The sequence below is a fragment of the Agelaius tricolor genome, unplaced genomic scaffold (assembly GCF_023055355.1).
Source record: "Agelaius tricolor isolate 1412-34295 unplaced genomic scaffold, bAgeTri1.0.p SCAF_38, whole genome shotgun sequence".
Lineage (NCBI taxonomy): Eukaryota > Metazoa > Chordata > Aves > Passeriformes > Icteridae > Agelaius > Agelaius tricolor.
Window position 1 is genome coordinate 2,538,689 of NW_027269298.1, and position 16,003 is coordinate 2,554,691.

The 16,003-nt window shown below is 48.0% G+C and overlaps 1 protein-coding gene across 7 annotated transcripts in view; it reads right to left on the reverse strand.

Moving 5' to 3' along the window:
• Positions 1 to 16,003, reverse strand: part of VAV2 (vav guanine nucleotide exchange factor 2) — a 120,211-nt gene that overhangs the window by 39,103 nt on the left and 65,105 nt on the right. For all 7 annotated transcript variants that reach the window (XM_071453930.1, XM_071453926.1, XM_071453928.1 and 4 more), the window contains exon 3: positions 8,414 to 8,472. In XM_071453930.1, the coding sequence (XP_071310031.1) occupies positions 8,414 to 8,472 (59 nt within the window). The remainder of the gene's footprint in view (positions 1 to 8,413; positions 8,473 to 16,003) is intronic.

Sequence of the window (16,003 nt, forward strand, 5' to 3'; positions counted from 1 at the left end):
AACACTGGAGTGTTTCAGAGAGCAGGTGGAGTGTGTGACACCCAGGAAACCTGAGCTGCTCCCATCTGCTGTCCCTTCTGCGAGGCATTTCTCCTCTAATGGCAAGGACCAGAGCCTCAAGCTGGTGCAAAGGAGCTCCTGCAGCTCTGCTGGGATGGACAGGGCTGTGCTGGATCCTCCTGGCAGAGAAATACCCCCGTGGTGTGGAGCCTACAGCCTGCAACTGCACCCTGCAGGAGCTCCAGCTGCCCTGGCTGGGTGCACAGACCCCCTGACATCCCTGTCCTGAGGGGAGCATCGTGGCAAGGCACAGAAATCCCACAGGACACTGATTTCACCAACATTTCCAGCTTCAGGCTGTGTTTTCATGGGAGTTTGGGAGCGGGGTTCTCAGCCCCACAGCCCCCATGCTTCCAGAAAAGTCTTTCTGTCCCACTGCTGAAGTTTAATGCTGCTTCAATCCCAACATATCAGACTTTGGCTGTTCCCAGGACACCATTTTGGTAGCTGCCACCTTCCCCTTTTCTTTTTTCCTCCTCTTTTTCTCCAGGAGGACGAGGCACTGGGGATCATCCCATTCCTGTGCCCCCTGGCAGTTTTGGAACCCTGGGCCTGCCACCCTGAGCACTCCTGGTGCTGCCCAAAGAAAATCAGGTATTTTTCCAAGACTTTTACACACCACTGAAAATGCTCCCCTCACTGGCTTCATGGAACTAGGCAGATTAATTTACATAAAAAGCAGCATTAATTTACCAAGAGGTGGCTGGGAGCTGACCAGGCACCAGCAAAGAGGTGACCTGGAGCTGCCTCTCCAAGATTTGGATCCCACCTGTGAAACAGGAGCAGCACCAGGCAATGATCCTGGTCCTGAGAGGTAAAACCACCCTATTAATGCCCCCAAAATCCATTTCTATACAGCAGAATAGAATCAATTCTCCCTGTGCAGAACAAGACCCATCAGAGCATACCAAAAGCTGCTGAATTTAATTAAAATCACACTTTTCTGTTACATTACTCATCTCTGGAAAGAAGCACCTCACGGGGAGCCAAATTTTAGACACGTCCTCTGAAAAATTACAGTTTGCTTTTATTTGTGGTCTGGAACTTGCAGAAATTCTTGCAAGATGAATTCTGATGGAAATTCAGCAGGGAAAGAGGGAGTTACATCACCAGCTAACACAAAGATGAGGATGATGATGATGATGATTTTGCAGGGGAATACTCAGTGCAGTATCAGCACCCAAGGGTGAGCTGCAGGCCCTGCTTTATCCTCAGCTCCAATCTGAACTGAGCATTTCTGGAGATGAGAAGACAAGAAAATAACAGCTCGTAGAATTTTATGTTTCAACACATTATCGCGTTTTTAAAAACCCCTCGTGTACCAATGCCTCACTCAAGCAAAAGGGATGATTTTCTCCTCACTTCAGCTCCACACTGAAGAGAACAGATGGATAAAATCAAAAGGGGAATCCAGAAATGTCTTTCTTGAAAAGAAAGGAATAAAAAAGATCCAGACTCTGTGGGGTAACAGCACAACCAACCACTAGGGAATGATTGCCCCAGTAAAGACCTGGGATGCAGCTCAACCAGCAACATCCACTGCCTCACACTGGAAAACAGCTGGTGTAAACACAAATCCTGAAACCCCCATTTTTTAACTTGGAGATCTTTCAGCACTCCGAGTTTTCCTGCTGTACCTGAGCAGCTGCCATCCTGTGAAAGGTGTGCCAGTAACAGTAAATCACTACCAAAATGGACCTTTCTGTTTGATTCCAGCACCAGCACGTCCCAGCCAAGAGGGGATAAACCCTCTTGCAGCACAAACCAGCTCCAAACAGCCCATCCTGAAGGCCACCAGGAACCCCTTCCCCAGGGAGGTGCAGAGACACCTGGGCTGTCCCAGAACATCCAAGTGCCCCTCTCCAGGCACAGCCCATGGCAGTGACCCCAGCCCCCAGTGCTGGGAACCTCCCAGGTCCCCTCTTTCAGAGCCTGGAACCTTCTCCATCCTTGGAGCATCCTTGGGGGCGAGAGCTGCATTTTGGGGAGGTGCTGGAAAGGTCCCACAGGGCAGGCAGTGAGCCAGGAGGAGGCTGGGGGAAGCACCAGTGACACAGGAGGTGACCCCAAAGGCCAGCAAGCCCCACCTGAGCCCAGCTCATCAGAGCTGAGCTCATCAGAGCTGTGCTCATTAAGCAAAGCTGCTGCAGGGGAGGGGGACAGAGAAGCTGCCTTTGCTTTGTGAGCAGATGCTTGTGGGGTGACCTCAGCATCCCCCCAGCCTACAAAGCAGGCATGCAGGAAAACATGTCAGGGATATTTTTTTCAGGCTCTCTGTGAGGATATAAACTTGCCAAAAAAAAAAATCTGTTAATGTGTTTTGTTGATTTTTTTTTAAGTGGGAAAGGAGCTGCTTTTCAGCCAAGGATTCTGCTTATCAACAAATGGAGGAGCTTTATAGTGACTCCTAAAAAGGTTTGTATAGTGACTCCTAAAGGTTTGGTGGTGTCAGAAGAAACAATTCCCACCTGACCTCCTGCTTGTGGGGTTTGTGCTGAGCCTCTCTGAGTTTGTGCCAAAACTGGTCCCAGTTCCAGGAGAGCTCTGAAAAACCAGCAACTGTACCCATTTCCAGATGCAGATCCTCCCACAGCCTTCTCCATCCGTTTTATAGCAACACTTAAAGTGTGTACAAGGAAAACACAACGGCAGTAAAAGAATAATGGGCAGAGTGCAATTCCAGAGAGCCCTTGGCAGGGAATAAAACAGGCCTTGTAAAACCAACCTTCAGGAGAAGAGGAGCCCTAACAACCTCCTCATCAGGAGACACTTGAGGACCTAATTGTTAGTGCCTTTAATTGCTTGCCATTTTCACACCCAGCTGGATCTGCCTCCCATCCCCAGGGGAAGGGGCAGCAGAGACCAAATCTGATCTGCAGGAAGCCTGAGCACGCTGGAGAATCCTTGTAAAGGCCATAAAAGATCTTCCCTATCTCCCTTCTCTCCTTCAGGACAGCGAGGGGAACATCCTGATCAGCTCCAGCTCGTGCCACCACACCTTCTGCAAGATGTGGGGTTTCATGGTGGGATTGCTGCCCTAAGTTTTTGCTTTTATGTTTTCAGATTCTGCACCGCTTTAGTGTGTGGGTCTGAGCTTCACATCAGGGGATGGTGAGCTCTGTGCACAGAGCAGGGAGACAAAACAATTCCTGCTCCAGCTGGGGACCAAGGACAAATGATCCAAATCTCAGCCCCAAGAGCACAAACACCGTGGGCTGGAGAGAGAAAAACAAGGATGGGACTGCAGGGGCTAAAGCTGGAATGGGACAATGAACTGCAAGATGCAAATGGAGCAGAACTGATCCAAGGGAGAGACCCCGTGCCCGGCCATGCATTTTGGGACCATTTTGGTTCATCTTGGGTGCATTTTGTGACCATTTTGGTTCATCTTGGGTGCAGCTCTGGCTGGGCTCTTGTGCTGCCCAAGGTGCATCCCTTGAGGAGATCCTTTGAATAAATCCCTGCTTTATTCTTTAACTCCATCTAGTCTCTGTTCTAGGCCAGCCTTCCCAAGGATCAGGATTTACTCGGGTTCAGGATCACAAAGCCCCTTTTACAGGGTTACCCCCACTGCAAGCAGAGGGGTCACCCCACACCACTGTGGGCCTCAGTCAGATGTGGAAATGGATCCAAGTCATGAAACCTGGACAAAACTGCAGATTCAATTCTGCACTGGTGGCTGAATCACTGAGGAAGCTGACATCCAGCTGACACAAGGGGTCCTGCCTTGGCCCCAAGAGGGGGAAAACTCATCCCTGTGTCCTGGGCCTCCATGGCCCAGCCAAAGCACTGCCACTGTGAGAGAAAACCTCCTCTGACAACCAGGATTCACCCTCCTGCCCATCTGCAAATGTTTTTAACTGTCTTTCATTAACTGTGGTGCCTTCTGAGGAGAGTCACTGAGCGGTTCAGTTCACAGAGAAAGGATTTACTCAGATTTAGGGCCTCCACAAAGGCCTCTGAACATGCAAACCCCTTCCCCTCTCCTCAGCTGGGCTTTGCTGTGCACACATGAAAAATGCATGCAGGCAGCAGGAGCCAATATTCCTGAACCTCCTGCTTTGCTTGCAGAACTCTGCTTCCAGGAAAAACACAGATCTCAGGGAGATGAATAAACACATGCCCCCTGCTCTGCTCAGAGCTCCCTTTCAGCCCCCAGAGCACGAGGAGGATGATGGAGCCCAGAGGACGCCAGGATGTGCCACAGGCAGCAGGAACAGCCGTGGCTGTGGCAGGAAAGTCTTAAGGGAAAACAGGGGAAAAAAAAAAAAGCTTTAAGAAAATAATTATAATCCTGGTTTATTGGGACCTGCAATAAGAAGTCTTGTTGTCCTCCAGAGAGCTGAGTTTGCTCAAGAAAATTTGGAATGAAAACGCAAAAAGGGAATGAAAACTCGGGAAGGGAATGAGAATTCTGGCTCCAAAGCCCAGGAGAAGCTTTGCACGACATCCCTGTGCAAAGAGCAAGCTGCTACAGAATCCTGCAGGCTGGCTGGGAAGTGCCAGCCAGCGTGGGAATGGGGTAATGGAATTAGGGCTGCAGTGGAAAATCCTAGCTGGATAATAAAGGCTCCTTGTTCAGGGATGGAGCACAGTGGAACTTCCCCTGGAAGTGCTGACAGTCCTCCAAAGAGATGGAGAGAAGGATGAGAACCAATAACAAATCTCCTCTCCTGAGCAGTGATTTTTCAGATTCTGTGCTGCTTTTGTGTGTAATTCTGAGCTTCATATTAAGGGATGGTGAGCTCTGTGCACAGAGCAGGGAGACAAAACAATTCCATCTCTAGCTGGGGACCAAGGACAAATGATCCAAATCTCAGGCCCAAGAGCACAAACACCATGGGCTGAAGATAGAAACACAAGCAGGATGGGATCTGCTCTTTATCCCTGTGTAAAACCCTTTGGGACAGCAGAGGGATCAAAATCCCAGCAGAAAATTCCCAAATGATCCAAATCTCAGGCCCAAGAGCACAAACAACGTGGGCTGAAGAGAGAAGAACAAGAAGGATGGGATCTGCTCTTTGTCCCTGTGTAAAACCCTTTGGGACAACAGAGGGACCAAAATCCCAGCAGAAAGTTCCCACCCCATCAGCACAGAGCCTGAAGGACTCTACTTCCTGCAGGATTTGTGCAAGCAGCCCTGGGATGGGGACAGGGCAGGCAGAGGATGGCCACAGCAGGGCTGTAGCTACAGCTGCTGCACATTGCAAATAAAACACTGCACTCAGGATGGAGATTTTGCCCTGGTTTTGCTGCTTGTTTCTTGGAAGAAACACCCTGTCATCTCCACAGAGATACCCTGATAGCTATCTGCAGGACTCTGGGAAACACAGCTCCTCTGCCAAGGTTCCTGTAGCCAGTAATTATTAAGACAGAAAAAGTGGATTTCTTTTTTTACACTAAACAGCACACAAGATTGATTTTTATTTTTCTCCACGCCATGAAACTTGTTCAAGGACAAGGAACAGGCTTTGGGATTTATTTCACTGGTAATTTGTGTGATCCTGGTTCTCAGATCCTAAAATAGAGATTGGAGCAGAGCCACATTCATGCTGTGGGGCTGAAGACCATGCAATCCACCCAGCATCCAAATTTCACTGTATTTACCATGGTTTTAAGCACTGTGCCTAAGCCAACAAGATTTTTTTCCCAATTCCAAGGGAAGCATCTTCACTAGGAGAGGGAAGAGGATGGACCCAACAAGCAGTGGTGGCTGATGTGAGCAGTCCCTTCAGGGAGCCAGAGCTGCTGCTGGTTCCCACAAGATTAGATTAATTCAGATTCATTCATTTGAGATTAGTTTCTGCCATTGAGGGGTTTGTGATGGTGCAGAAAGAAATCACCTAATTTAAAGGAAAGAAGATGCAGCAATGGACAAAGCCAGGGCTCTGTGGCTGCAGGGGACAGTGAGATGGGAGGCAACACTCCCAGGAGGGCATTTTCCTGGAATTACAGAATTCATTTCCAGTCTGTTCTATTTTCCAGCTAAAGGAGTGACAGCATTTTCTGTTCTTGCAGAGCTGGAGGAGAAACAGGGTTAACACACAGGAAAACAGGGTTAGAAGCAAAGGCTCATAAGTTCAGTGCTATTCTTGTGTAATTATGGTGCCAAAGGCTTCCAAGATAAAGGATTTTAGTGGGAACTGTAAATGCCAGTTGTAAAATGAATGAGAAAAAGCCACATCCCCACAAGAACAGCAAAGCCTCCCCTGTCTCTGCATCCCAGCTATGCCCAACCCTCACAGAGCCAAGAGGGCTCAGCAAAGCCTTCCCAGGGGATGCAGCTCCTTCATCCTCTGAGCTGGATCCAGGACCCCCCTCCCTGCCTTGGGAAGGGCTTTGCCAGGGGTCACACCTGGAACCTCTCAGTGATGCCCCAAACCCAGCTACAGCAATGCTGTGATGGCCCTGCCAAGGGGAGAGAAGGATGAGGAGGACTCCATGCATATCAGAAAGCTAATTAATTACTTTATTATACTATATTATTCTATCTATTATAATATTATACTATATTACACTGTATTATAATATTATAATATAGTGTGACATAGTATAATATTATACTATTATAATATTATAATTATTTATGATTATTATTATTATTAGTAGTAGTAGTAATAATATATTATACTATATTATTCTATCTAAAACTGAACCTGCCAAGCACTCAACCCTGCACAAACTGCCCAGAATCTCGTGACTGTCACCCAACAGTCCCAACACACACACACACACACACACACACTCTTGGCCCTGACAGGCCAAGGAAACAAAACACCATCACTCTCAGGAGACTAATTAATTACTTTATTATACTATATTATTCTACCAATAATAATAATAATAATAATAATAATAATAATAATAATAATAATAATAATAATAATAATAATAATAATATTATTATTATTATTATTATTAGTATTTAAAACTGAACCTGCCAACCACTCAACCCTGCACACACTGCCCAGAATCTCGTGACTGTCACCCAACAGTCCCAACATACACTCTTGGTCCTACAGGCCAAGGAAACAAAACCCCATCACTGTGGGTAAACAATCTCCATGTTGCATTCTACTGTGGCACAAACACAGGCACAGCAAATGATGTAAGAATTGTGTTTTGTCTCTCTGAGGTTCAGAGAATGTGAATCCCAGAAATATTCTTGGGAAGAACTGTGCCTTGCTTTTCTCTGTGAAGGGAAATGTGGGGCTGCACCCAGCCCTTGCCAAGGCACTGCAGATTGTGCATGTGAATCCCCCAGCCTCCAAACCCCCTGGATGCTCTTTTCCCTGAAAACAAAAACCGCTGCAGGCTCCTGCAGGACTCAGGGCTATCATCACAACAAACAGCCCTTAACTTACAGCACATCTTTGTCCCCCAGATCCTCGGCCCTGCCTCTCCCCCAGCCCTGCTGGGATCTGTGTTTAACAGATGGGAAGGCTCTGAGCTGGTTTTACACGTGAAAAGCTGTTCCCCTCCAGCAATCTCAGCACAGACAAGGCAGGGAAAATATGTTCCAACAGTGGGAATTGTGGCAGAGAGTGCTGGGGGTGGGTGGCAGGGCTGGGAGTGGGGCAGGGAGCCCATCCATTCCTTCATCCTGGCTTGGGAGGCACCACAGATCCCCACCAGAACAGCAGCAGGACACGTGCTGTGGAGAAAACCCAATGTGTTCTGTAGCTGGGGAGTGAAAACACACACACTGCCTCCCCAGAAAAACGAGCAGAGGTAATTTAGGCTGCAAACTCATCCCTGTTATAGCTGTGGCCCTAATGAGATGTTCCCAGATTAATAATACAAATGCACTCTAACAAGGGAAAGCAATTGCAAAGCAATTTTGCAGGGAGCTGAACAAAGAGCAGGATAACAGCTCTGCTTAATAGGGGCTGTCTGCTGCTTTTAATTCCTTCTGCACTGCTCCCTCAGAGGAGGAGCAGGCAGCACACCCTGCAATCCTACACCAAGGATGTGCCTGTGACACCGCCAGGGGACATTTCCCGGTTGTTTGGGGCAGAAAGGTCCCTGGGCTCTCCTGCACAGGGGACACTGGGGACACTGGGGTGATGCCACAGCTCCTGGGCACTGCTGGCTTTCCTGGGATCCCTCGTGGAGATGAGCAAAACCTCCAGCCAGAGACAGCAAAACTGTCCCTGCTGCCCTCCCCAGCACAAACAGGGTACACAATTCCTAATATTTTCACTTATTTCATCTGCAGCTATTCCTACCTGCATCCCAAAGGTGTCTGTTCAACCCCATTATGTGCAGAGTCTGATGTGATTAAATACAAGGAATATGGGGAGGGGGAGAGAGAGATGTTATTTTTTAAGGCATCATATTGAAAGGATCTTACCTAATTCCTTTGGTTTGAGCAATACTGTGGAAGGAGAGCCTGGATACTGCAGAGATCACCTGGAAATGAGAGAAAAAGAGGCTGGAGTGCTTACTGAGGACACAGGAAGGTTTGGTGGCAGCCCAGGGACCCCCAGTCTGGTGCTTGGAGCTGGATTGGAAATGCTCCAGTCCCCCCTGAGTGTCACAGTGTCACCACCAGGGCTGGCAGCACCCTGCTTTAGCTTCCACCACTGAGCACAAAAGACACTGAGCCCTCAGGATATTACTGAACAGCTTCATCTGAGGAAATTCCATCCCCACACTCATTTAATGAGCCCAGACCTGCCCTGACAGGTTTTATGCAACACTAAGAAGCATTGAGGAAAAAACCCTCTTAGTTTGTGTTTTATTACAAAAGGATTACAACTCCTTTCGTGGCTCTCCTCACACAGAATGATCTTATTGAGGCAAAACTTGCCAAGGCTGAACAGCTCTGGCTTCTTGCAATTCAATAAAGATGCATCATCAGTTTGTCAGAGGTGGGTGCAGACCATCGCCCTTTTCTGGCAGAAAACAGCCAGGAGTGATTCAACACCAAAATATTCTCATCAGCACTGCAATCAGAAGCAATAAAACCACCAGGATTTTCAGAAGAACTCTCATTTTTGATGGAAGATTTAATTGCTATGGGGAATTTTCAATGAAGAGGAACAAAGAATGGGTTTGAGGTAGATTTAAAGTGTGTTTCACCCTTGTTCACATTCACCATTTCAAAGCTGGAGTGATAAAAGCAAACCTGTTATTTCTGGACTGGTTTCCAGTCTCCTGGGATGGGACATGGATAAAGGGCCTCTTGAGTGGGCTCCAGGTGTACAAACCCAACCCCTGGGGGCTGCTGCTGCCTGGGGCTGCCCTGCATCCAACCCTTTATTCAGGAATTTTACTTTGGGATGCTCCCCTGGTTTGCTGAGCCACCTCCACACCACCCACCAGGGACCACAACCCTGGATTTTCTCCTGGGATGAACTCAGAGCCACATTTTTATCCCAGGACATCAACGAGAGCCTCATCTCACACCATCCTTTTCCTCCACACTCTTCTGCAACCTTCATCCCTCCCATTTTTCACGGGCCATGAATGCCAGCCTGGCTGTCAGGCTGATTTTTGGGAATCACCCAAAAAGTGAGTGATTTCCATGTGGAAAACAGGGAACAGAACATCCCTGAGAGGCTCCAGGGCTCACCAGGGCACAGAACACCTCGAGTGGTACCTGGAACACCCAGCCCAGACAGGGCACAGAGCCTGGAAGCTCCACTGGCACCCCCAGCCCTGCTCCAGGGGGCTTAAAATAGCACCAGGGAAGTCCCAGACTGACTGAATGAGTCTCCTCCATGCTCTATTTTTAGCCTTCTGAAGTAAAAATCCAGTTTATGAATCAGACAGTGCCACCGCGGGGTTTGACTTCCAGGGAAATGGAAAAGTTCCCTGTTCTCCTTCCCTGCAAGGCTCCCTCTGCTCTCTGCTGAGCAGCCCCAAGCTCTGCTCAGCCTGGCACATCAGAGCCTGGCACTGCCTCCAGTGAGGAGCCAGCACAGCCCAGTGGGGATCCCAAACCCATGGGTCCCAAACCCACTGATCCCAAATCCACACTCCGCTGAGAAAGTCAGGACCCATCACAGCTGAGTTGGGATCCCAAATCCACAGATCTCAAATCCACACTCAGGTGAGAAAGTCAACAGCCAGCACAGCCCAGTGAGGATCCCAAATCCACAAATTCCAAACCCACAGATTCCCAAATCCACATTCAGGTGAGGAAGTGAGGAGCCAGCACAGCCCAGTGAGGATCCCAAATCCATGGATCCCAAACCCACAGATCCCAAACCCACACTTAGCTGAGAAAGTGAGGAGCCAGCACAGCTGAGTGGGGATCCCAAATCCACAGATCCCAAACCCACAGATCCCAAATCCACACTCAGGTGAGAAAGTTAGGAGCCAGCACAGCCGAGTGAGGATCCCAAACCCACAGATCCCAAACCCACACTCAGGTGAGAAAGTCAGGAGCCATCACAGCCAAGTGAGGATCCCAAACCCACAGATCCCAAATCCACATTCAGGTGAGGAAGTGAGGAGCCAGCACAGCCGAGGGGGGATCCCAAACCCACAGATCCCAAACCCACAGATCCCAAATCCACATCAGGTGACAAAGCCAAGCCACCCAGTGTGAGGGCTCAGGCACAAAAAGCCTCCCTGAAGCATCTCCAGAAGGGCTGTCCCAATATCAGGAATATTTTTCCCAACATCCCCTAAGATCAAGACAGGCCCTGTGCAAGGCCAACTCCTCACAGATCCCAGCCCCCAGCCAGGGAAGTGTTCAGGATAAGTAATCCTCTCAATTTCTACAGGATTAAACAACATTATTAAAACTAACTCAGCCCTTAAGTGTTTGCTGAACTGTGTGTCATTCTCCCCTGTAAAACAGCTCCTTATTTGCAGGCAAACCCAGGCCTGATTCTGGCTCTGGGGTTAGCTCAGGGTCTGCCCCACACCCACAGGGCAGCAGGAGGGCCCCTGATCCCAGCTGAGGCTTTTCCCTGCTCCTGGAATGCCAGGACACACCAAAACAAATCAAGCAGATATTCCAACCTGCCCCTGAACACTTCAGGGATGGGGCACAGCTTCTCTGGGCAACTTTGCCAGGCCTCACCAGCCTTACAACCAGGAATTCCTTCCCAATATCCATCTAACCCAAAGCTCTGCCAGTTTAAAGCCATTTCCCCTCGTCCTGCCACTCCATCCCTTGCCAAAAGCCACCCTCCAAGTCATTTGGAGATGTTGTTTGGAAAACTATTCTCTTAACTGTGCATTTTTCTTCAGGAGATGTAGGGCTGTGGGTTTTAACAACAGGGCCTTATGCAGATTATTGCTATTATTATTACTTCTTCACCCATTTCTCAATGCAATTTCTTCCCTGGAAACTGCATTCAGCACACAAAATTACCATAAAAGCTATATATAACATCCCACTGACAATAAGATGGCAGGAATATAAATAGGAATATAAAGGTACCACATGCAGGTGGTGCACAGACACTTTTCTCTACCACTGACCTGCGAAGGCTTCGTGGGGGCATTTCTGGTGGTTTTGCCATGAAAAGTGAGGGATGCCCTTCACATTCCTGAAATTCCAGTGAGCTTTTGTGTTTATGGTTCAATCCAACCACCCAGCTGATCATTTAGTGACCAGAGAAATCATTGCTGCAAAACAACAGCACCACAAAGTGAGGCACGAGCCCTGCAGGTGACTTTGGGTTTTAAAAAGCCCCAAGTTCTGCACTTCATGGGAAAAAGAAAGAAAATAAAAATAAAAATAAACTTTAAATATAAAATAAAAATAAATAAAATAATTAAAAATAAAATATAAAATAAAATAAAACAAAATAAAAAATAAATATATAAAATAAAATAAATAAAAATAAAAACAATTAAAATAAAGAAATAAATAAAATAAAATAAATTTTAAAAATTAAAATAAAATAAAATAAAATAAAATAAAATAAAATAATAATCAAGACTCAAAGTGGGAAATTTTGGTCATTGGTCATCACTGGTCATTTTGGAAAACAACGAAGTGAGTAAAGAAATGGAATTTTTGAAAAGAATTAAATAAAAACCACAATAGCCACACTACTTCAATAAAAAAAAAATCACCACTTTTCTTCTTTACTCCCAAGACTTTCTTTTAGGAATTACAGAAATAAACCAAAGCTAAACAGAAAATAAATTATGATGTTCACTGCTCTTCTACTTCCTAAGGCATTGTTTATGGCTGATGGTATCTCTGAGCATCTAGAAAACTCTAAAATAAACTTTGTTTTTTCATTTGAAAAAACAAACTGACCCAGCTGGGCTGGAGAACACTTTGCATAGGAGGAACTTTCCAGCTCTGGGCACTCCAGGAGTGACCCTGGGAGCAGGAATGAGCTGAGGGCTCACAGAAGGATTTCCCCAGTGGCCCCACTTCACCTGCCCAGGTGTGCCACAGCTTCTCCTCCCACTCCCTCTCATGCCAGGTGTGGTGTTTGCTGGCATCCAGCTTCTGGAGAGGTGCCAGCTGAGCTGATTTGTGCTGATACATATTTGATAAGGATTTCAAATCAAAGCCAGGGAGGTTTTCCTGTGATGGCACATCCAGGCTTCTGTCCCTGTATTTACGGCAACAGATGGGGAAGTCTGGGCATGGTAAAGCCTCTTCCCTCCTCCAACAAACACCAGGGATCCTTCCCTGCCACTTCCATTTGCTTTATTGCTGGTCCCAGAGCTCTGGCAGCTCCTCCTCTTCCCCAGCCCCATTAGCTGTAAAGTGCTTGAATGGGCTTTTAAAACCAAAGTTATTAAACCATCACTATTTTGCATTAAACCCATGATTTGGCCACATTACGTGCTGGGGATGCAAGTATTAAATCACTGGGCAAAGCCACTGCTGATTTCCAGTGGGAACAGGGCTTGTGTAGGATTTTAACAGGTTCATTTTGGGCTCTTTGGGGCTGGCATCGTGTCTAAAATCATGAAACCTTTCAAGAGTGAGCAGTCACTGCAAAACCAGCACTGTTCCCTTACCAGGAGGAGAAAAGAACAATTCAGGTGGATTTATGGCTACTGCTAGAAAATCTCTGCACTCTGTCACACCATCATAAGTTATCCAGATGCACACACCCCATCTCCCATATTTAAGACACCAATTTGTCTTTTGCCATCACAGACCAGCTGAGGAAGGAAGGGAACACTGCCACACATCTCTGGTGTCCCTAAACCCCGATGTCCGTGTGTCAGAGGTGTCTGTGTGTCCATGTCCTCTGTCCCACCTGGCCAGGGGAAGGGCAGGGCAGGTCCCTCACCTTCCCAGGACACAGAGAAGATCCAAAGGCAGCAAGAGAAGAAGGCAAAGCAGCCCAGCCACGGCCCTGCTCAGCTCCAAACACAGGAATTAATGCCCTGAAACTCCAGTGCCTGCTTTGTGCTGCTGAGTTCCTCTAATACACCAGCAATAAAGAGTTATTCTGCTCCTTAATGGGCTCTCTCCTCCACTGAGCCACTGCCTCGTTCAGGACTTTTATTATCTCTATGTGATAGCAGCGAGGAGCTGCCTTTGATGGGACTTTAAAAGCCTCAGGGGGGGAAACCCAGCAGTTTCTCAAGTGAGCCAACACCAAAATCAACCCAGATGAGCTGGGAAAGAGCCTTCAGCTGAGCAGGGCACAGAGACTGATTTGATGGCCCTGGAATAGAGGGAGCAGTGAGCTCAGCAGCACCCATGGGTGCTGGATGTGCTCCCTCCTGATTAAAGATATTACAAAATTGGCTCTTAAGCGTGTAACTAGGGAGGGCTGGTTTGCACGGCTTTGTGATGGTTACAAAAAGAGCTTGTCCTTTGGGGAAGGAGGGTAATGAGGCAGGGGAACTGGGCTTTTCCCATGCAAATTACAGGGGGGAAAACCACAAACAAAACTGGCTTGGGCTTGGAGCTTGGCTCAGGTGCCTGGAGCAGACGCTCAGGTGAGCACCAGGCAGAACCTCCCACTCCACACCCCAACACTGCCCCTCTGCTCCGTCCAGCTCCTTCCCCTGCCCCTAATGAGCTGTTCCCTAATGAACCTGGCAGGATGCCCAGCTCTGAGCAGCAGAGGAGGGGGCTGGAGTGTGGGAAGGTGTGGAACACGTGGCAGGACGTGGGCGCTGACAGCCCCTGCTGAAAGCCACCAAGCTGTGCTGGGCACTTGGCCCGGAAAGAGGGGCAGGAAGGGGGGAAAAAGGCAAAAAAAAAAATCAAAAAAATCCTTAAAAGCACAAATTAACTTCAAATGCTGGTAAATGGGTTTACAGAGGCACTCTGCAAATCCTGAGCTGCCACAAGGACACCTCGTGCCCAGGTGTGGGAGCATGGGGAAGGGAGCAGCAGCAGGACAGGTGGTCCAAACCTTGGCCAGGATGCTCTGGATGGATCTCTGCAGGCTGTGGGGAGCCTAGAAAAGGCTCAGAGCCCACCCCATGCTAAGCAGGGTGGTTGTAAGTATCATATCTGTGCTTTCCATGGATGTAACAACCAGGAATAATGAGGGGAAAGGGTCCTGCAGGCAACTCCTGACCCCACAGCACTGATGCAAAGGAGAGGATGGACAGACAAGCCCAAAAACGGCCCCAATATTTGTCTTATGCCATAGGGAACACCAGGACAGGCTAAACTTTGTCAGAAATCAGCTGTTCCTGTTAAACATTTGAATTCAGTCAGATTTAATTCAGTTTACTCCCCAGATTGTGGGCCAGCTGCTCCACAACCTCCAGGTGCCAAAGGGCTCCAGGTCCTTCTCTGACCCCAGTCCATAACTCAGGCTGCCCAAAGTCAGGCACTCAAGCAAAACCCTCATCCTGAGCCATCCCAACAAACTCTTCCAGGGAAAAGCCCCTGTCAGAGGCACCCAAAGTAAAAAGCTGCTCAGGCAGAGCACAGAAAAGGAGCAGCTCACGTTAATTCCTGGTGGTAGAAGGTGAGACAAGGGCATGGCTCTGCTCACAGCTGTCACCTGGGCTGTCCTCATACCTGGAATTCTGCACTCAACTGGCACAGGTCACCCAGAAAAGCTGTGGCTGCCCCATCCCTGGAATTGCTGAAGGAGGCTTGGGGCAACCTGGACTAGTGAAGGTGGGACAAGAGGGGCTTTAATGTCCAGATTCTGCGGTTTTATCACTCCAGGACCAGACTCTCAATTAAAAAGCTGCCAGCCCAGCCCATCCCAGCCCTTTCATCAGCTCCACCCTGAGATATTCCAAGTGAATTCCAGACTAGGGGACTTCCAAGGGTTCCCTGCACACTGCAAGGAGAGGCTCTCCTGCAAAAACACCCCCCCTTTCCCCCAGTATTGATTGGATTTGTTGAAACAGATGGAGAAAACAGCTAGTCAGATGCAAAACACGGATATCCAAACCTGCTTCCAAGAAACTGGCTTTAATCTGTATTAAATTTAATCCCTTTCGATCAAGGCCTGGGATGGAAGCAGAAAATATTACAGATTTTCACATACCTCTGGGTTCCCATTTCCTCTTGGCTCCAAAAGGGAGCTGGGAGGTCAGAGCAAAACATGTGGAGCACCAAAAAAGAAAAAAGAGGTTTAGGAAGGTTTTGCATGTGCAGGAGATATTGGAAGCATCCATATGAAACCAATCCACTTGCACAAAGAGGAATTTACCTATTGGAGAGAGAGAGAGAGAGCTCAAAATTCTCCTTGCCTGATTTCCTTCATCATTATCCCAGGTACTAAAGGAAAAAATGCAGCTGTGTGTAAAAACAACACAAAGGAAAGTGTTTAAAAGCTGCTTTTTTTTTTTTTTTTGCATTTTGCAGAGCCCCCAGTTTCTGGAAGGGTCACGGCCTCCAGTGAAATCCTATCCAGAGCTGGTGGGAGATGCCCAGGCCACCTGCAGATGGACAGACCAAGGTTTGTCCCTCCCTGCCACACCCAGGGGTTTTTGATTTTGGAGTCCCCATCCCACTGGATGGAAATTTCCCACCTCAAGGGAGGCAGCTGCAGCTTAACCCTTCACGGGCTGCTGTGCT